Source organism: Podarcis tiliguerta (assembly GCF_965153285.1).
Source record: "Podarcis tiliguerta genome assembly, chromosome: 5".
Taxonomy (NCBI): Eukaryota; Metazoa; Chordata; class Lepidosauria; order Squamata; family Lacertidae; genus Podarcis; species Podarcis tiliguerta.
This window is the reverse complement of record NC_139538.1, coordinates 14,424,742-14,444,578: the sequence shown is the minus strand read 5'-3', so window position 1 is coordinate 14,444,578 and position 19,837 is coordinate 14,424,742. Positions and strand designations below refer to the sequence as shown.

The 19,837-nt window shown below is 44.9% G+C and overlaps 1 protein-coding gene across 2 annotated transcripts in view; it reads left to right on the top strand.

Moving 5' to 3' along the window:
- The window catches only part of FNDC3B (fibronectin type III domain containing 3B), a 285,915-nt gene that overhangs the window by 73,144 nt on the left and 192,934 nt on the right, over nucleotides 1–19,837 (top strand). For both annotated transcript variants that reach the window (XM_083441945.1, XM_083441946.1), the window contains exon 2: nucleotides 8,445–8,583. In XM_083441945.1, coding sequence (XP_083298071.1) covers nucleotides 8,473–8,583 — 111 coding nt within the window. In that variant the 5' untranslated portion in view covers nucleotides 8,445–8,472. The remainder of the gene's footprint in view (nucleotides 1–8,444; nucleotides 8,584–19,837) is intronic.

Here is a 19,837-nt window from a genome sequence, read left to right as displayed (position 1 = left end):
CTATGTGACATCCTTTTATATATTTGAACATGGCTATCATATCACCCCTTAACCTCATCTTCTCCAGGCTAAACATGCCCAGCTCCCTTAGCCGTTCCTCATAAGGCATCGTTTCCAGGCCTTTGACCATTTTGGTTGCCCTCCTCCGGACACGTTCCAGTTTGTCAGTGTCCTTCTTGAACTGTGGTGCCCAGAACTGGACACAGTACTCCAGGTGAGGTCTGACCAGAGCAGTTGGTAGAGGCAAAATAATTGAGAATGGTGGCTGTGGCAAGAATACCTGCTAGCAATCTGCTGTGTAGGAAGGAAGAGGGGAATGATGTTGGCTGTCTTCAAGGTGAGTCAACCACTCTTGGTGGGTTGCTACCCTTCTGTCTTGGGAGGCAATGGAGGTGCTCCTTTGGGGGTGAAGAAGCATCCATGGGGGGGGGGGTGAAGGGAGCTGTTCGAAGGTTGCAGGGCCAGCTGTGGCTGTAGAGACGGATGCGGGAGAGACATGTTTTGTTGCAGCCAGGGAAGATGGAGGCGTCCGGTTGTGCTGCTGCAGATGTACCATGGCATTTCTTATCTGTATTGAAATACACTTAGATGGCTTTAAAAGGGGATTACCGTATTTTTCGCTCTATAAGACGCACCAGACCACAAGACGCACCTAGTTTTTGGAGGAGGAAAACAAGGAAAAAAATATTCTGAATCTCAGAAGCCAGAACAGCAAGAGGGATCACTGCGCAGTGAAAGCAGCAATCCCTCTTGCTGTTCTGGCTTCTGGGATAGCTGTGCAGCCTGCATTCGCTCCATAAGATGCACACACATTTCTCCTTGCTTTTTAGGAGGGAAAAAGTGAGTCTTATAGAGCAAAAAATACGGTATTTACTTGCTTGCTTGCTTGGGGCTGCTGCTTCCACTTGTCTTGCTTGCCAACTCCAACCTACCCGCAAAACTCCCTTCCAAACTCTCCTCTCTTGGCACCTTGCCTGTTCTGTCCCAGGTTGCCCCAATCTTCCCTTCTCACAGCTTGGCCAACTCATGCTGTCACCCTGCTGCTGCCATCACTGGCCGGAAAAAGAAGCCTGCTTTTTAAAAAAGCAAATCAAAAACCAAAAACTTCTTTTTAATTAGTTCATTTTATAAAATTTATATATCGCTTGATTGCAGGAAAAAAAAAACCTCAAAGCAGTCCACACAAGATAAAACAATAATATTATCACTTTTTTAAAAATCCAATTTGAAACACACAGAAAGTTTTAAAACCACAAGAAAATAAACTAAAACTTGTTGGCAGTTTTAGGCTAAAAGAGCAGTCAAATTCACAAGGGCCTAAAAAGGAGTCCTGCTTTAATCAGGTGAACACACTATGTAGCCTGGAATCCAGTTCTCACAATCAGATAGATGACAGTGCTAAACCTGCCAGCCAGACATTAACACAATGGCATTTGCTTGCTCATAATACCCATCAAGGGGACGCGGGTGGCGCTTGGACTTGCCAATCAAAAGGTCGGCGGTTCAAATCCCTGTGACGGGGTGAGCTCCTGTTTCTCGCTCCTGCCAACCTAGCACGTCAAGTGCAAGTAGATAAATAGGTACCACTCTGGCGGGAAGGTAAACGGCGTTTCCATGCGCTGCTCTGGCTTCGCCAGAAGTGCCTTAGTCATGCTGGCCACATGACCCAGAAAAACTGTCTGCGGAAGCGGACAAACGCCTGCTCCCTCGGGTTTTAAAGCGAGATAAGTGTCACAACCCCAGAGTCGTTCACGACTGGACTTAATTGTCAGGGGTCCCTTTACCTTTACCTTTTGTTGTTGTTTAGTCGTTTAGTCGTGTCCGACTCTTCGTGACCCCATGGACCAGAGCACACCAGGCACTGTCTTCCACTGCCTCCTGCAGTTTGGTCAAACTCATGTCCCTAGCTTCGAAAACACTGTCCAACCATCTCGTCCTCTGTTGTTCCCTTCTCCTTGTGCCCTCCATCTTTCCCAACATCAGGGTCTTTTCCAGGGAGTCTTGTCTTCTCATGAGGTGGCCAAAGTATTGGAGCCTCAGCTTCAGGATCTGTCCTTCCAGTGAGCACTCAGGGCTGATTACTTTAAGAATGGATCGGTTTGATCTTCTTGCAGGCCATGGGACTCTCAAGAGTCTCTTCCAGCACCATCATTCAAAAGCATCAATTCTTTGGTGATGAGCCTTCTTTATGGTCCAACCTTTACCTTAATACCCATCAAATAATATGCATACAGAGGCATACTGCCCATAGTATTAGAGGTACTGTTGTGACTCAGAGCCATTGGTAGATATATCTTTCATGAACTTGTCTCTCAAGATTTGCTGCGTCAGCATATGATTAAATATCACGATCCTTTAACTATCATCCTCCTTGTGCACTGTTTGCATATAATTCCTAAATGTTGTCATGTATGGGTCCTGTCGAAGTCTGATATGTTTATTATTGACAATTCATAATGCAGAAATACATCCTTTGTTTCTTTGTAACCCTCCCTCCAGGGCAGGGGTGGTGGTGATTTACAAATAAATCAATAGATATTTTGTTGCCACTTCAGTTTCCCTGATTACCTTTGAGTTTCAGCAGAATAAAAGCACCCACAAACTTTTGATATGGTTGACCTTTTGCATGGAGTCCTGGATATTTGTTTTTCCTAAAAAGCCACATAGTGTTTGTCTGAAGTTGCTGGTTTTATGGTGTGTGTTTGTGTGGTTGTTGTTGTTTTTTTAATATAAAAAAGCAATGCCATCTGAAGAAAAATGGTAGCTTTTCAGCAAGATGTTCTTTATGCTAATTGCTGCAATTTACAGAAGATAAACCCTTTTATGTGGGATTGTTACAAATAAAGCGGTTTTGTTTGGATGCTTTCAGATTAATCTGCCGTGCTTGCAATTAGGTATACAAAGAGTTCTTCTAGGGTTAAGGAGGCTTTGAAGTAGATGCGATGCAACTATGCTAATGAATGCACATCAGACAAGAAGACAAATTCCAGGCTCTTTTGTGCCTTGACCATCCAGCTGTGTACACACCTCTAGTCACCCATGCCTTATCAAGAGCTTTTTTCTACATGAACCGTTATCGCTGCTCCTCCCTGCACTCAAAACAGCAAGCTGTGGCACGAATCTGTCTTCTATGCAGATGTGCTCTTTGTTGCTAAATTAGGACTTTCTTTTCCTCTTGTTAGATTTTTGGTGAAACAAGTGGCAAAAAACAACAACAAAACCCTTCCTGTATCTGCATTCATGGGGAAACTTGATTTTATGAGCTGTTAATACAGTGGTACCTTGGTTTGCAACCCTTTTGGATTACAGCCATTTTGGATTACAACCACGTCAAACCCTGAAGTGTGTGTCCTTTTTTTGGGGGGGGGGGAGATTTACAACTCTTTTGGGGGGGGAGGCCCCATTGGTGAAAACTCGCCTTGGTTTGCACCCTGTTTTGGTTTACAACTGGACGTCCAGAATGGATTATGTTTGTAAATCAAGGTATCACTAGCCTCAGTTCTCTGTAGTAATTTCCTAGTTCCGCAAGTGAGAAGCAGCACCATAATTCCATTATTATTATTATTATTATTATTATTATTATTAAATATTTTATACCTTTATACCCCGCTCATCTGGCTGGGTTTCCCCAGCCACTCTGGGCGGCTTCCAGCAAAATATTAAAATACAATAATTCATCAAATATTAAAAGCTTCCCTCAACAGGGAGTAAATTGCCGCTGTTTAGTATAGGATCAATAACATGCCTAGCTGTTGATTGTAAGGCTGAGCATCTATGCCATTGTCGAGATGTGACAGGCTGGGCGCAGACATCCTGTCGCTTAAAAATTAATGGTGACCGTTGACCTCTGTGAATCACATTGTCTGTTTATTGTATTTAGGAAGCTCTTTGCCGTCCAATCAGCTGTGTCCGGTAGGTGGCTTATGAAGGATGAAGTGGTTCATACAGAGGAATGGTCTTATTCTGTCACGTTGCCATGTGACTCAGTTCTTGTCTCCGTCTGTCTTATTGGGATCTATTCCTAGCAATTTTGGGTGTGTCAGGAAGTCTCCATGCATCTATAGTGCGTTTTGGGTACCAAAATGTTAATCAAGAGACTTGCTATTTAAAGGCAAGAGCCTCCTTGGGCTAGGAAACTCAGCTCAGTTGTTTTATTTATAGCAGGCAGTGTGTGTTCATGTCGGATGAGTCTGTAAAGAAATTGTTCTGAGGACAAGCAACTAGAAGGCAAGCAGTTCAAGAGTTTGACCGTGAGGTTTTGTGGAAAGGGTAAACAGAGTCGTACATGGCCCCTTCCTCAAATTCGGATTGAGGTTGTGCTGCTGTTTTCACAATCCAAATATCTCTCTTCCTTTGGAGATTTAATTTGGATTCATGTTGAGTTTCATAAATTGTTATTATTAGCTTTTCCAGTCAAAATTCGGACATGGAAGTGAGGAACATGTTTTGGCATGCATTAAGAGTCAAGACGTGTTTTTTTCTAGGAAACTTGAATTCTTATGTATGGTATATTATGGGACTTGAAACATCCTTGCAACTCCTAACATAAGCTAACACTTAACTCATTCATTCAGGTTAACTGGCCATAGATGGACATTTCTTAGATAAATGCTGCTCTAGTCTGTTGGATGGCTTGTCTTCCCCCATATGGATCTAATAAATATTTAGTGGTTGTTGACATCTTGAGTTAATTTCAGAGTCTTCCCCCCACAAAAGGCACATCATTTAACTAAAGAGCTGTAGGATATTGCATTATCAATTTGACGCACAGGTTGATTACAGTGAGGGTCAAAAGGCAAGAGTATTGGCTTAGGGTGGTTCCAAGTTGCAAAAAGTTGGAAGCATATCTTGACTTAGTGGGTCTACAGCTTAAGCTTAGCAATATTATGAAAATTCCCCCATATGCCATGGATTTAAGTGGGTTAAGACATATGAGGATTAATTGAAAATTAGTATTTCTTATACATTTCCAGTCAAGCACAAGGAATGCATATAAAATCTGAAAGTGAAACCAAAGCTTTAACTTGTTTCAGTCTTTTGTAAGCATTTTGCAATTCAGGCTTTGCTCTGGCTTGTTTTGTTTCCCTGCTACCCCGAAATGCAGTGGAAAATGTAATCTGCCCCTAGAGACTCAGCTACTTCCCTGCATTTTTAATTTTGTTGTTCCCAAACTTGCCCTGTAATTGACAATGCTGTTAGCAGATTTAGTTTAGCTTTTGCCCAGAGAGCGTAATGATGGCTGGATTTGTGTCCCACAGGTGAAGTATTTAACGTAGCCATCTCTTGTCAGCCTTTTAACCTCCTAGAATCTCCTTAATGAACTTCTATAGAAAGCCAGAAGTAAATTGGGAATTCATGTGGTTTTGACTGACAGACCTTTAGAAGGAGAGAAAGAGAGAAACCAATTTTTTTTTGCAGACGCTTCCATCAATCACGCAAAGGAGAACGCTATCATAAGCATGCCAAGCGGTTCTTGAATATGTTATTAGTGAATGCCTAATTTATTTTTCTAAAGTTGGGCAAATAATGGAATCATGCCCTTCCACACCAACCCTGGAAAACCATATTTTAACATGTCAAAAGAAAAATAAGTCACGAATGTAAAAACAGAACAAAAGCCTAACATGAGTAATCTGTGGTTTTGCAAGAGGGACTTGTAAAAGCAAGGCTGTAGGATAGACTTCTCTTGTCCTTTGTGCCTCTTAAAGTGCGAAATTGTGGATGTGGGGGATATAGAAAATGTAAATGACTGGAGCCTCATTGTGGGCCCTTGATTGATGGGTTGAGTGAAGGTGATTGACACTTGAGCAAGGAAATGTTTGTTTATGTTTTGGGGCAGAGAGGAACCAGAGAAAGATATGAGGTGCTCTCAGATTAAGGAAAATTAAAAAAGCAAGTTCCATTCTGCAGACTTTGAATACCACTTTCAAAATGCCTGATTTCTGTCTGCTTCCAAGAATTCTTTATTATCCTCTAACTCTGTAATCTTGCCAATATTGATTCAGTCACTGCTTCCATGTTGGATAAATGTCTTCTTTTGATTGGTTTCATGCCTTAACTTCTCGTTCCATGCAGCACCTGTTCTTAAGACACACTTCCTGGTTCCAATCTTTTTACCCCAGTGCAAAGATTACTGGGGTGTATTGTGGCAGCTTAACCACGATGGGCCTGTTATTCAAGGGGGAAATAAATTGTGTAGTCTATGGAAATGGTCTTGAACTCTAGAAGCTTCTACTGGATCATGCACTGCAGGAGAGGAGACCAGAGATGGCTTGACGTCAAAGTTATAATAGGTTACGTTCAGGCACTAGGTGCTGGAAGTATATATAGTGCTTTTCTGGGTCTTTGTCGAAGTATCTATTTCCTTAACCTGTGAAAACTTCATTTGTGTGCTGCGGTGTATTTGCTAGAGAGTCAGGATTATTGCCTTGTAAACCAGTGTGAAGGCACAATTAACATTGGATTTATAAGACCTGTTCTTGAAAAGTTGCCAGAACTTTTCTTTGATAGTTCCAGAAGTGTTGGCTTAGGGTGTCAGCATTTACAGCCTGAGAACACTGCATTGCCTGGTGTCATCCAGGAAGCCTAGCTTTCTAAATATTGGAAATATTTGCCAGAGCATGCTTAAAAGTTATCTCCTTCCCCACATTTCTTGTGGCTCTGTAAATAATCTATATTATGCACCCTCCTTTTTTAGGGGTGCACTAAGTTTGAAAAAGAATGGCTTTTCTAACTCTTCTCTGCTTGAACTGTTATTTAATGATCAACAGTGGTAAATTTGTACTTTGGGAGGGTTAGCTGGCATTTTATTAAAGTTTGTTTCTATTATGGTTGAGACATTTGTAAAATCATGTTTGTACTTCATTGTGTGCATTTGAAATGTTGCAACCTGCCCGAAACCTCGGGATAAGAGTATGGATGCAAATTTTTAAATCTAACCTCCTGCCTCACATGCTTTGCAAATGTTTTTCAAGACAAGCTGCCATGTCTGAATGCAAAGTATATAAATTATAAAAAGTTGGGCAGCAGGTACGTTGACCATACCTGATCTTGTCTTTGATATCTGAAGACAGTTTCCAGGTATCCCCGCTGAGAGAGGTTGTAGGTTGGTGACAAGGGAGAGGGCCTTCTCAGTGGTGTCCCCCCATACAGACTATGGAATGCTTTCCCCAGCAAAGCCCACCAGACATCAACTTTAACATACAGTGGTACCTCGGGTCAAGAACTTAATTCGTTCTGGAGGTCTGTTCTTAATCTGAAACTGTTCTTAACCTGAAGCACCACTTTAGCTAATGGGGCCTCCCGCTGCCGCCGCACGATTTCTGTTGTCATCCTGAAGCAAAGTTCTTAACCAAAGGTACTATTTCTGGGCTAGCAGAGGCTGTAACCTGAAGCATCTGTAACCCAAGGTACCACTATATTTTTAGTGCTGTCTTAAGATCTCTCTGTTCTCCCAGACTTTTGAGAGATTATGATAATCATATTTAGTGCATCTGTGTGAGAGAGTGTTGGAGGGGGTTGTATTTTATTGTTAAACTTGGTGGTTTGTGTATAACTTGCCTAGAGATGTTTTGTATTAGGATCCAAACTGAATTATTGTTATTAATTTTACGTATTCTTGTTTAATACACACACACACACACACACACACACACACACACCAGAGAAGCTTTACCTAAGGGATAAAGTGCATGCAACATTTTATGGCATGGTGCTACTATCTTAATAGCCACTCACACGTTAAATTGCATAAAAATGATTAATATAGAATGTTTCTCTGACACAATATCTGCTGAAAGTCAGTTTAAATTGTATGTTTCAATTTAGAAAAAAATCAGAAACTTGAAAATTCTCCCAAACTACTTTGAAAAGGACCATAGAAATATATCTTTGAAAATGGTGGGTGATTAACAGATCTTATTCAGTGCAGGAATCAGAACACACTGTTCCCCCATCCAATTTGAAATCATTCCGGACCTGTTTTAGCTTTGCAAATGTGCTAGCAGCTTTACATAATGTACTTGTCCGAGAGGCTAAAAGGGTCCCCTGAGACTAGGCTTTGGGTCATTCAGAAGTCTGGGTAGTATCAGGGGGGCGGGATGGTGATGATCAATTCACCTGTTGAGATGAGCCTGGATAGCTCAGTTGGTTAGACCATGGTGCTGATAACGCCAAGGTTGCAGGTTCGATCCCTGTATGGACCAGCTGCATATTCCTGCATTGCAGGGGGTTGGACTAGATGATCCTCAGGGTCCCTTCCAACTCTACAGTCCTATGATTCTGCTATGATTATCTGATGCAGGAACAACAACAGCAAAATCTGCCCACAGATCTTGAAGCTAGTTGCCACAAGTGACAAATCCTTATTGGTACTGAAGCAAGAATGGAATTCTCAAATGTTATTACTCAAGATTTATATATGTGTGTTTTTCTTTGACCTTTAGGAGGCCCGCTGAGGAAAATTCTCCATGAATGTACGTCACAATGATGATGACCGACCAAATCCCACTGGAGTTGCCATCGTTGCTGAATGGGGAGGTAGCTATGATGCCTCACTTAGTCAATGGAGATGGAACTCAGCAGGTCAGTAACTTCTGAAAGTGACAGGCTGAAGAGCCAATTGACTTGCTTTGAATGTGCCAATTGACTTACTTCAAAGATTTGAGAGATTCTGCTACACCACACTTCCTTTCTCTTTGTCTTATGTGCAGTTCATGCCCATATTAAGAAATAAAAACTGTCGTCGTTTTAGTAAGAGACTCAAACATGAACTCTGAGGCCTATGCATTAAATAATACAGCATATGACTCACTTAAGGTATGCTGCTTTGTCCAGATTACCTTGTGGGTAAGATTGCCTTGTGCTGCAGTGGCCTCCTTTAGGGGGAAAGTCGGGATATACCGTATTTTTCGCTCTATAACACACACCCGACCATAACACGCACATAGTTTTTAGAGGAGGGAAATCCGTAGGCATGCCACCCGTAGGCATTCCCTCCATAACACGCACAGACATTTCCCCTTACTTTTTAGGAGGAAAAAAGTGAGTGTTATGGTGCAAAAAATACAGTAGAATTAAGAAATAATAACAAATAACGGTTGTGCTTACTATTCTTGGTTCTTTGATTTATATTGTACTCTGGAATTTATATTGTTCCTGGAATTGCTCAGAATGGCTTGCATGTGGTTTTGAGCAGGTCTCCCATTCAACCAGTTTGCAAGACTCGCATTCAGCAGCAGAACTGGGTCATGATTTCGGACTGTTCTAATGTAGACGATAACATACTCAAATGCTCATAATACCTTTCAGGTAAAGTAGACATTAGCATGGTGTCGGGAGCGAGCCACAGTAAGTCACACCGTGCGAGTTAACTCTTGATTAGCAAATACACAATTTGCACAAATCTTGGTGGAGTGTCGGGCCTAAATGAGCACAACAACTCATCTCCAGTAGTTCTTCCCCGCATGAGGCAGTTGCTGAGGCAACTGTTGCCTCCCCAAAGTCCCCTCCTCCCCACGGTTTCCCCATAGCAATTGGAGACTGTGTCTGTGCACAGCAGACCTTTCCTCCGCCCTTTTCATGCCTCTTCTGGTTCTGGGAGGCCAGAGGGAAGGGGAGTTGTCGCAGCAGGAGGGGGAGACACCCCTGCCTCTCCACCAGCCTGACACATTTCTTCCTCTTGGCCTCCCTCCCTGCCCTACTTCAGCCTCTGCCTCTAATTCTGGACTTTTCTCTGCCCCAGGTTCTCCCAGCTGACTAAGCCCTGTTACCCTCTTTAGCTTCCGACACATCCTCTTCCTAGTCTTCTCCCTCTGACCGCTCATTGTTGTCCGACCACCACTCTCTGGACTCGGAGCCAACTTCCCTTGGGGGTCCCCCAGCTGGTTCTTCTCAGTATATCTGAAGGAGCGTCTCCACCCCCATTGTCCAGTCCACTGAGGTCCAGCTCCAAGGGCCTTCTGGCGGTTCCCTCACTGCAAGAAGTGAGGTTACAGGGAACCAGGCAGAGGGCCTTCTCGGTAGTGGCGCCCGCCCTGTGGAACGCCCTCCCTTCAGATGTCAAGGAAATAAACAACTACAGTGGTACCTCTGGATGCAAACGGGATCTGTTCCGGAGCCCCGTTCGCATCCTGAAGCGAACATAAGACATGTCTGCGCATGCGCAGGTCACGTTTCGCCGCTTCCCAGTGGCGTAGCGTGGGGGGTGCAGGGGGGGGGGCGGCCGCACCGGGCGCAACATTTGGGGGTTAGGGTTAGGGGGCGCAAATCCACGGGTTAGGGGGTGCAAATTACTTGCCTTGCCCTGGGTGCTGACAACCCATGCTACGCCACTGCCGCTTCCGTCCATTCGCGTGATGTCGTTTTGAGCGTCTGTGCATGCGCGAGCGGCAAAACCCTGAAGTAATGCGCTCCGTTACTTCTGGGTCGCCGCAGAGCGCAACCCGAAAATATTTAAGCTGAGGCGTATTCATCCTGATGTATGACTGTATCTGACTTTTAGAAGACATCTGAAGGCAGGGATCTGTTTAGGGAAGTTTTTAATGTTTGATCATGTTTTTTATATTCTGTTGGGAGCCCAGCCAGATGGACGGAATAATAATAATAATAATAATAATAATAATAATAATATAACAACCACCACCACCACTCCTCTGCGTCCAACCAGTCCATGACACATGGCTAGAGGTTTTCCCAGTGACATCCCAGCCCCTTTGATGCATGAATTGTGCGCAGCATGCTCTAATCGATTCCCAACACTTGCTGGCTCTGCCTCTGCCTTTGAACAGCTCAAGCTCATGCACAGGTTTTGACCAGCGTTCAGATGTCCGTGCCAGTGCATAGTCATCCAGGAGCCAGTGACACAGTCCCTGCTGGGAACAGGACCCCACCAATGCAGCCTTGGACCACCATTCACGTAGCTGACCCTTGAAGACAAGAGTGCTGTTTCGTTGTGTATGGGATGAGAACATGAGTTTCCACACAGGCATCATTTTGACTGTCCGTAGATCTTCACTCTAAAGAGATCCAGTCACTCTGGATATACCTCCCAAATTCAGGAGCTTGGTGACAGGCTGGTATGGCAGAAATAGGGCAGAAATGACAGCCTATAGTTGAGGGGGATAATTTAAAAACTGATTCGTGCCTGTCTTGCTGCGGACCATGGAAGGCAGTTGAATGGGTAAATACTCTCCACTGAGAAATACTACTTGGAGGCAATGTGAAAGATTCCATTAACTTTTATTATTGCTGTTGTATAGACAGGGGTCAGGGGTGGCGCTGTGGTCTAAACCACTGAGCCTCTTGGGCTTGCCGATTGGAAGGTTGGTGGTTTGAATCCCCACGATGGAGTGAGCTCCCGTTGCTCTGTCCCAGCTTCTGCCAACCTAGCCGTTCGAAAGCACGCCAGTGCAAGTAGATAAATAGGTGGCGGGAAGGTAAACAGCGTTTCTGTGCGCTCTGGCACTCGTCATTTCCGTGCGCCAGTAGCTGTTCAGTCATGCTGGCCACATGACCCAGAAAGCTGTCTGAGGCCTTAAAGCGAGATGAGCGCCACACCCCATAGTCACCCTTGACTGGACTTAACCGTCCAGGGGTCCTTTACATTGTATAGACAGATATATAAATACACGCTCTGTATATTAAAATAGTACTTATTACTGTGAAGTGTTTGAAAACTGATACGCCTTCCTGCTAATACTTTGTGGGTCCAGGCCAACCAGAATGTGTAAAATTGCTGCATGAAACACATTACTTGATTATTATTGTTTGCTTGAAATTCCTGCCCTGTTGGGGTGGGGGTGAGGAGAGCTCTGTTACTAAAACTATGTTGAGTTCTCCGCTTTATGTCTTTTAACTATGGGAAAAGAAAGCAATATAATCTGCATCACAAAATCGGTGTCTCTCATTCCTATGCATGTGCATGTTTATAATAGGCTGTTTCTAAACAAGTGGCAAGCAATTTAGAATAAATAAAATGGTATCTCCCGATGTTTCATTGCCAAACATTTTACCAAAAGGATACACTGGATGCATTCTTTACTATCTTAAAGACCACATCCCTTCCCTATGTTGCAATACAATCCCTGAGTTTTCTCTTTTGGATTTCTGACCCTTTGCATCACACAGAAGAAGGTGTTGGCCTGATTAGAAGGCTCTCAGATGTTGTTGGACTACAACTCCCATCATGCCTGAGCTCTGGCCTTGCTAGCTAGGGGTGATGGGAGTTGTAGTTCAACATCTGGGGACCCACAGGTTGAGAAAGGCTTCTCTAGCAGCACTCTGTTGCAGCATAACATCTATCCCTGTGTGTTTGGAAGCAAGTTCCACGAAGTAAAATGGAACTCCCCAATGAGAGTTGATAGCATTGCAGCTTTAGCATTCATATGTTTCATTTATTCCACTGTTTTTCTGTGATGGAATTCAAGGCACTGCACATACAGTGGTACCTCGGGTTAAGAACTTACCGTATTTTTCGCACCATTGGGCGCACCGGACCATAGGGCGCACCCAGTTTTGGGGGGGGGGGGAATCAAGAAAAAAATATTCCCCCCCCCAGCCCCAAAGAGCAGCGTACAGGCTGCACACAACCTCTCCCTGCCAGAGCGGTTGCGCGCAGCTATGGAACAAGCCAAAGCAGCGAGCGGGATGGATCCCGCTCGCTGTTTTGCCTTCCCCCTTAGCCCCGTGCAGCCTCTACCTCCTGGGAGAGGCTCCGTGGGGCTAAAGAAGCCATAGCCCCGTGCAGCCTCTCCTTGCCGGAGGGGTTGCGCGCAGCTATGGAAGAAGGCAAGGCAGTGAGCGGGATGGATCCTGCTCACTGTTTTGGCTTCCCCTTTAGCCCCGTGCAGCCTCTCCCTCCTGGGAGAGGCTCCGCAGGGCTAAAGAAGCCATAGCCCCGTGCAGCCTCTCCTTGCTGGAGGGGTTGCGCGCAGCTATGGAAGAAGGCAAGGCAGCGAGTGGGATCCATCCCGCTCACTGTTTTGGCTTCCCCTTCAGCCCCGTGCAGCTTCTCCTTGACGCTGCGCAGGGCTAAAGAAGCCATAGCCCCGTGCAGCCTCTCCCTGCCCGAGGGGTTGCGCGCGGCTATGGCACAAGCCTGCATTTGCTCCATAGGACGCACACACATTTCCCCTCAATTTTTGGAGGGGAAAAACTGCGTCCAATAGAGCGAAAAATACGGTAATTCGTTCCTGAGGCCCGTTCTTAACCTGAAACTGTTCTTAACCTGAGGTACAACTTTAGCTAATGGGGCCTCCCACTTCCGCTGTGCTGCCGCTGCACAATTTCTGTTCTCATCCTGAAGCAAAGTTCTTAACCCGAGGTACTATTTCTGGGTTAGCGGCGTCTGTAACCTGAAGCATCTGTAACCTGAGGTACCCCTGTAATGTGTGTTTTTTTGGGTGGAGGGGCAAGTTCCCATCGAAGCCTGTACCTGTTTTTAGCCAGGTTGCTGCATCACGAACCTTCAAACCATAGAAAGTACATTAGTGTTGCACACCAGGAGAGAACATTTTAATTTTTGCTGATTTACATGTATAAATGGCCAGTTTTGTGAGTGCATGGGGGTGGGGAGCCTTAAACACAGCAGGGTTAAAATAGTCATGAGGGTGGATAGAGGCAGTGAAGGGAGAAAATGAGCATTATTCTCATTTTGGAACATCTGCATTGCGTGCCTCTCTTTATGCAAGCAGTTTGCCAGTCAGACAATGGCAGATGGTCATTCCTCATTATTCAGAGATGATCAAAGAGGACCCATTCTGTCTGACGTCAAACTTTGCTTCATAGTCCCTGACTAGAATACTACCTTGTAACTGTACTGCATAAAGATAAATTAGGAGGGTGAACAGCAGAACTTTCTGTACCAGTGAAACAGTGCCTTAAAAAAACCTAGTAATCTGTATGTGTTTAAAGAAATCTAGATGGTGTAGAAACTAGATAGTATTAAAATGCATAGGGAAAAACATAAAATAATCTGTTTGTGGGGGATGTTCTTGCAGTAGACTGAGAAGAACATGTTTATACAGTGGTACTTTGCTTCCCAAACTTAATCTGTTCTGGAAGTCTGTTCCAAAGCCAAAGCGTTCTAAAACGAAGGCGTGCTTTCCCATAGAAAGTAATGCAAAATGGATTCATCCGCTCCAGACTTTTAAAAACAACCCCTAAAACAGCAATTTAACATGAATTTTACTATCTAACGAGACCATTGATCCATAAAATGAAAGCAATAATTAATGTACTGTACTATAATATAAATAAGACAGTATTGTAGATGATAAAAATAACCCCCCCCCCTTACATGCATTGATGATAGTCATTGTTTGGATGGGGGGCTTTTATCCATTTCTGTGGCCGCACAGTCCATCAGTCTATCAATCAATAGCTGAACTGGGTTCCACACAGTCACAAAAACAAGTCACAAAAACAAAGTCACAAGCCACAGTCACAAGTCAGTCCCATAAAACGAAGAACAAGTCACAGTCAAATAAAAGAAAAAGCCACACAAACAAAAACGAAAAAAAATAGCAAAAACAAAAGCTCCACATATCTCATCTTTATTGCGTGGGTGCTCGGGACTCAACAGCCTACAAGAAGCCTCTGATTAGCAGCGGGAGACTCCATTTACAAGTGAAATACACTCAACAGGAAGTGGAACATGTTCCACTTCCAAGGCAAAGTTCACAAACGGGAACACCTACTTCCAGGTTTGCAGCGTTCTATTTCCAAATTGTTCATAAACTAAGCTGTTCTAAAACCAAGGTACCATTGTGGTCAGAATTACAGTATGGTAGAATTGGAAGGGAAGTCATTTAGGCCAACCCCCTGCACTTCAGGGACGCAGGTGGCGCTGTGGTCTAAACCACTGAGCCTCTTGGCCTTGCTGCTCAGAAGGTTGGCAGTTCAAATGCCCACAACGAGGTGAGCTCCCATTGCTCTGTCCCGGCTCCTGCCAACCTAGCAGTTCTAAAGCACACCAGTGCAAACAGATCAATAGGTACCGCTGCGGCGGGAAGCGTTTCCTTGCTGTCTGGTTTCCGTCACGGTGTCCCGTTGCGCCAGAAGTGGTTTAGTCATGCTGGCCACATGACCCGGAAGGCTGTCTATGGACAAACGCTGGCTTCCTCCGCCTGAAAGCGAGATGAGCGCCACAACCCCATAGTCGCCTGTGACTGGACTTAACCGTTCAGGGGTCTATTAACTTTTACCTTTTACCTTACTTCAGGAATCACAACTAAAGGACCATCCAACCTCTGCTTAAAAACCTCCAAGGAATTGAGGTCCATCACCTTCCGAGGGAGTCCATTCCACTGTTGGAATAACTCTTACCATCATAAAGTTCTTCCTGAAGCTGTTTTCATACCAGTAGGGCCTCCTCAGGCAGGGGCATTTAGCAGTTCTGCTACTTGTTTTAACTACAGAGGCCATCAACCGAACGTGGGACTTTCTTGTATGCAAAGCACATGCTCCACCGCTGAGTCACGGCCCATCATTCTGGTCCCGGTCACTTTGCTCATTTCCTGACCTTCTGCAGCTGCTCATTGCATATGGTCCAGGGCTCTTTTCCCCCCTTCTAGCATCAGATGGCTTTTCAACAAAGGCAACTTCCTGATTTCTAGTTAAATGGATGTTGCTCCAAACATAATCTAGAGGCTTGCCAATTAAAACAACCCAATACTTGCTCATCAGATGGGGAAATAGCCGAAATTTAAGCTAAGTTATGCAGATAGCTGAGAAGAACATCTGTCCATTCTCTCTCTCTCTCTCTCTCTCTCTCTCTCTCTCTCTCTCTCTCTCTCTCACACACACACACACACACACACACACTCTCTCTCTCTCACACACACACGTACACGTACGTTATTAATACTAACCTGCAGTCTGTCCTGTATTGTAAATGGAACAAACTGACTGTTTCTAACGGAGAATGCAATGATGAAGTCTAATTCTAACAAGCCTCAGCTGCTGTGCTTGAGATGTTCCCCAGAACTGAGTCAAACCAGAGGTAATATGGGACAAGATTAAAAACCCAATGCAGTTGAACGCAGACATTCAGTACAATTCCATTATAACACAGTACAGTGGTACCTTGGGTTACAAACGCTTCAGGTTACAGGCGCTTCAGGTTACAGACTCCGCTAACCCAGAAATAGTACCTCGGGTTAAGAACTTTGCTTCAGGTTGAGAACAGAGATTGCGCAGCGGCGGTGGCGGGAGGCCCCATTAGCTAAAGTGGTATTTAAGGTTAAGAACAGACCTCCAGAACGAATTAAGTGCTTAACCCGAGGTGCCACTGTACACTGGTACCTTGGTACTTGAATGGCTTGGCTCCTGAACAAATTGGATCCTGAACGCTGCAAACCTGGAAGTAAGTGTTCCGGTTTGCAAATGTTTTCCAGAAGCCGAACGTCTGTCAGGGCTTCCACGGCTTCCAGTTGAGTGCAGGAAGCTCCTGCAGCCAATCGGAAGCCGTGCCTTGGTTTTGGAACAGTTCCGGTGGTCTGGACAGACTCCCAGAATGATTAAGTTTGAGAACCAAGGTACCCCTGTATCCTGGGGAAATGTCCTTGGGTTAGGTCTGTTTTGTACTCAAAACACACCTGCTTAGAAAGGTTTCAAGCTCCACCTGTTTCAAAGCCCAAGATTTCTGGTTACAGAGTCATGTGTTTTAAGTTCTCCATTTCACATGAGTTCAGATGCTGTCCCTGGCATGATTGACAGGTGTGTGTAAGGGAGAAGTGGGATCCTGTTTGCTCCCTTGCCATCCATGCATTTGGGGGGGGGGGCACATGTCTGAGGAGGGGGGCTGCTTTATGCACACAGGCTCCCCCTGCTAAATATAACTGTACAATCAGGGTCCAAATCATGGGGTCACCTACCTGCACAGAGCAATTCTGGACATAGCAGGCTCTGTGGATGAGCCCTCCATAGCGATGGATTAGGAAACCAGAGACCACTCTGTAAATTACAGATCATGGGTAGGCAAACTAAGGCCCAGGGGCCAGATCCAGCCCAATCGCCTTCTAAGTCCGGCCCGTGGACGGTCCAGGAATTGGCGTGTTTTTACATGAGTAGAATGTGTCCTATTATTTAAAATGCATCTCTGGGTTATTTGTGGTGTGTAGAAATTCATTCATTTTTATTTTTATTTCAAAATATAGTCCGGCCCCCCACAAGGTCTGAGGGACGGTCGACTCGCCCCCTGCTGAAAAAGTTTGCTGACCCCTGGTATAGATAGAGCAACAGTTTTTTGAAACTAGAGGTTGCGTGATGTTCAAAATCAGTGTTCAAAGTTAGCCAGGCACCAGGTGCATTTTGCCCAACATGGTGGTTTTTCTCTCTGTTGTGTTCACTTTCTTGAACGCAGGGTGGGGTTTTTTTTGGGGGGGGGGGCGGTGGTGGTGCTGGTATAGAGTAACATTCAGTGCAGGCTAAAGTTGTTTAGCCCAGAATCTGGTTTACTGACTCATCCGCTGTTTTTGAGAAAGAAACCTCAGGGTTTGAGGCTTGGGGAAGATTCAGTGGATGTTGTTTTAATCCTCTGCCACTTTAAGATTTTTGCACAATCGTTGTGAAGTCTGAAGAGGGCTTTCAGCTTTGTGGGGATGTCTCAGGCGAGTACGTTCAAGCGAGCACACTCGAAAAACCCTCTTCAGACTTTCACGCCAACCGTGCAAAAATCTGCACACCTGAGGACGATAAAGGCAGAGCTTGCATGTTTTATAGCTATCAAAGCATTTTTTTCTATTGGCCCAATGCCTAACAGTAGCTGGCATTTAGGTTTGGTTGTCTTCATTAGCACAGATCACTTTGCTGTGGCCTAACAAACTTGAATGGCTGATCAGGTGCTTAAGGGTTGGCTGTCCTCTGATGGTTGCAACCGCTGGAATTCGATACTCAGTGCAGCATAAGAGAGAGGAACACAGCCAGCTAGGAGGGTAATAATAATAATAATAATAATAATAATAATAATAATAATTTGGACCTGGGCAGGATATGCAGATGGAGATCTGGGAGACTGTAGCTGGCAGAGGAATTGCAGCAGGAAACTTATACAGTGGTGCCTCGCAAGACGAAAAGAATCCGTTCTGTGAGTCTCTTCGTCTAGCGGTTTTTTCGTCTTGCGAAGCAACCCCATTAGCGGATTAGCGCTATTAGCGGTTTAGCGGCTATTAGCGGCTATTAAAGGCTTAAGGGATTAGCGGATTAGCTGCTAAAAGGCTATTAGCAGCTTAGTGCCTTAGAAAAAGGGGGTGGGGAGCGGAAAAAAATCGCAGCAACTCGCAAGACATTTTCTTCTTGCGAAGCAAGCCCATAGGAAATTCGTTTTGCGAAGCACCTCCAAAACGGAAAACCCTTTCGTCTAGTGGGTTTTCCGTCTTGCGAGGCATTCGTCTTGCGGGGCACCACTGTACATACAACACACTTGAATATTTGTGGCGCACTCACACCTGAATCAAGTGAATCTCTGTAGGCTGAAGGTGTGTGTGTGTATCTGTTTCTGGAGTCCATGGCCACGTCATCCTCCCAACTAGTTCACTGCACCCACACTGGAAAACTGCAGAGGTCTTTTAAGGTCTAGCTGGAAGGAAGATAAGCATCCGTACACAATAAGCCTTAATTTCCTTCTGTTGCCGCAGCATTCTTTCCTTAATTTTTAAGTGAACACTCCATCTTTTTGGGCTAATTATAACGTTCAGAAACAATGAATTCCCTTTTAGAAAGAGCGAGAAGGAACAACAACAACAACAAAATAAACCCACACAAAATAACCACTTTAGCTCGCTATCTCGGAAAGTTAACTTTGAGCCCCAAAGTAGCTCCAGGATGCAAAATATTGTTTTGGAAGACTTGGGAAATCAATCTTCCAAGTGAGCCTGCTTACCACCAAGGCATTCTCGGTCGCTGTGTATAAACAAAAGGGAGCACAATGCGCCCCGACATTATTTGTCCCAGATGGAGTTCTAAACTTGGCTCTTTCTCCCTCGCTGATGTCATGGTGTACCAGCAAAACTCCGGAGTTAAGAGACGTGCATTGCATCCATTTTATTCCTGTGTGATTGGTGTGGGAGGGGAAGGCTCAGGGGGTGTTGGGTGGAAAATTTGTTTCATGGTTCCCCCCTTCCTTCCTTCCCCCTCCCTTCTCTGTTCTTGTGGAGGACGGTGGTAAGGAATGTGGGGCTCATGCCAAGGAAGAAACAGCATTGAATAGTGGGGTGTTCTTGGTTTTGTTTCTGTTTTTCCCCTCTCTGTGTACCTGTATATAGCTTAAGAGGAACTGAGAAAGGGCTTTCTGGGTAGTTGATGTGTTTGAATAGCAGAGGGGAGGAGCGAGTTGTCAATGCAGAACTTTTAAAGCAAGATGCAAACATTCTTGCTTTTTTAAGAGTCTTACTCAGAGCACAGCTTTGTGGGGATTTCACAGTGCAGCAAACCAGAATTCCAGGATGTGAGGAGCCTTGTATTAGTCCAGGCCAGGCCTGTGGGTGGGAGAGACCAGGCCCTTCATGTTTTCAGACAGGGTCCTCTTCAGCAGCGCTCTTGGAATGGCCACAGTTTTCTCCCCTTCAAAGCCTCTGCTGCCCAGATCTTAGGCCTGGAGAGCCTCCAGTTCTGGATTCCTGAGGCCAGGTGGCTTGAACAAAGTTGAAACAAGGCTGGCATCCTTGGACCCTGGCCAGGGTCCTAGTGGCCTGACACCATTCACTGCTCTGCTACATTCTTTCGGGAGGGGGAATCCCCCTTAAATGATTTTCTTGCCTAGCTAGGCTAGATCCAGCCACCATTTGAATTTCTGACAGGGCTCCCAATCTGGGATTATTCCAGGGCAATGGAAGGAATT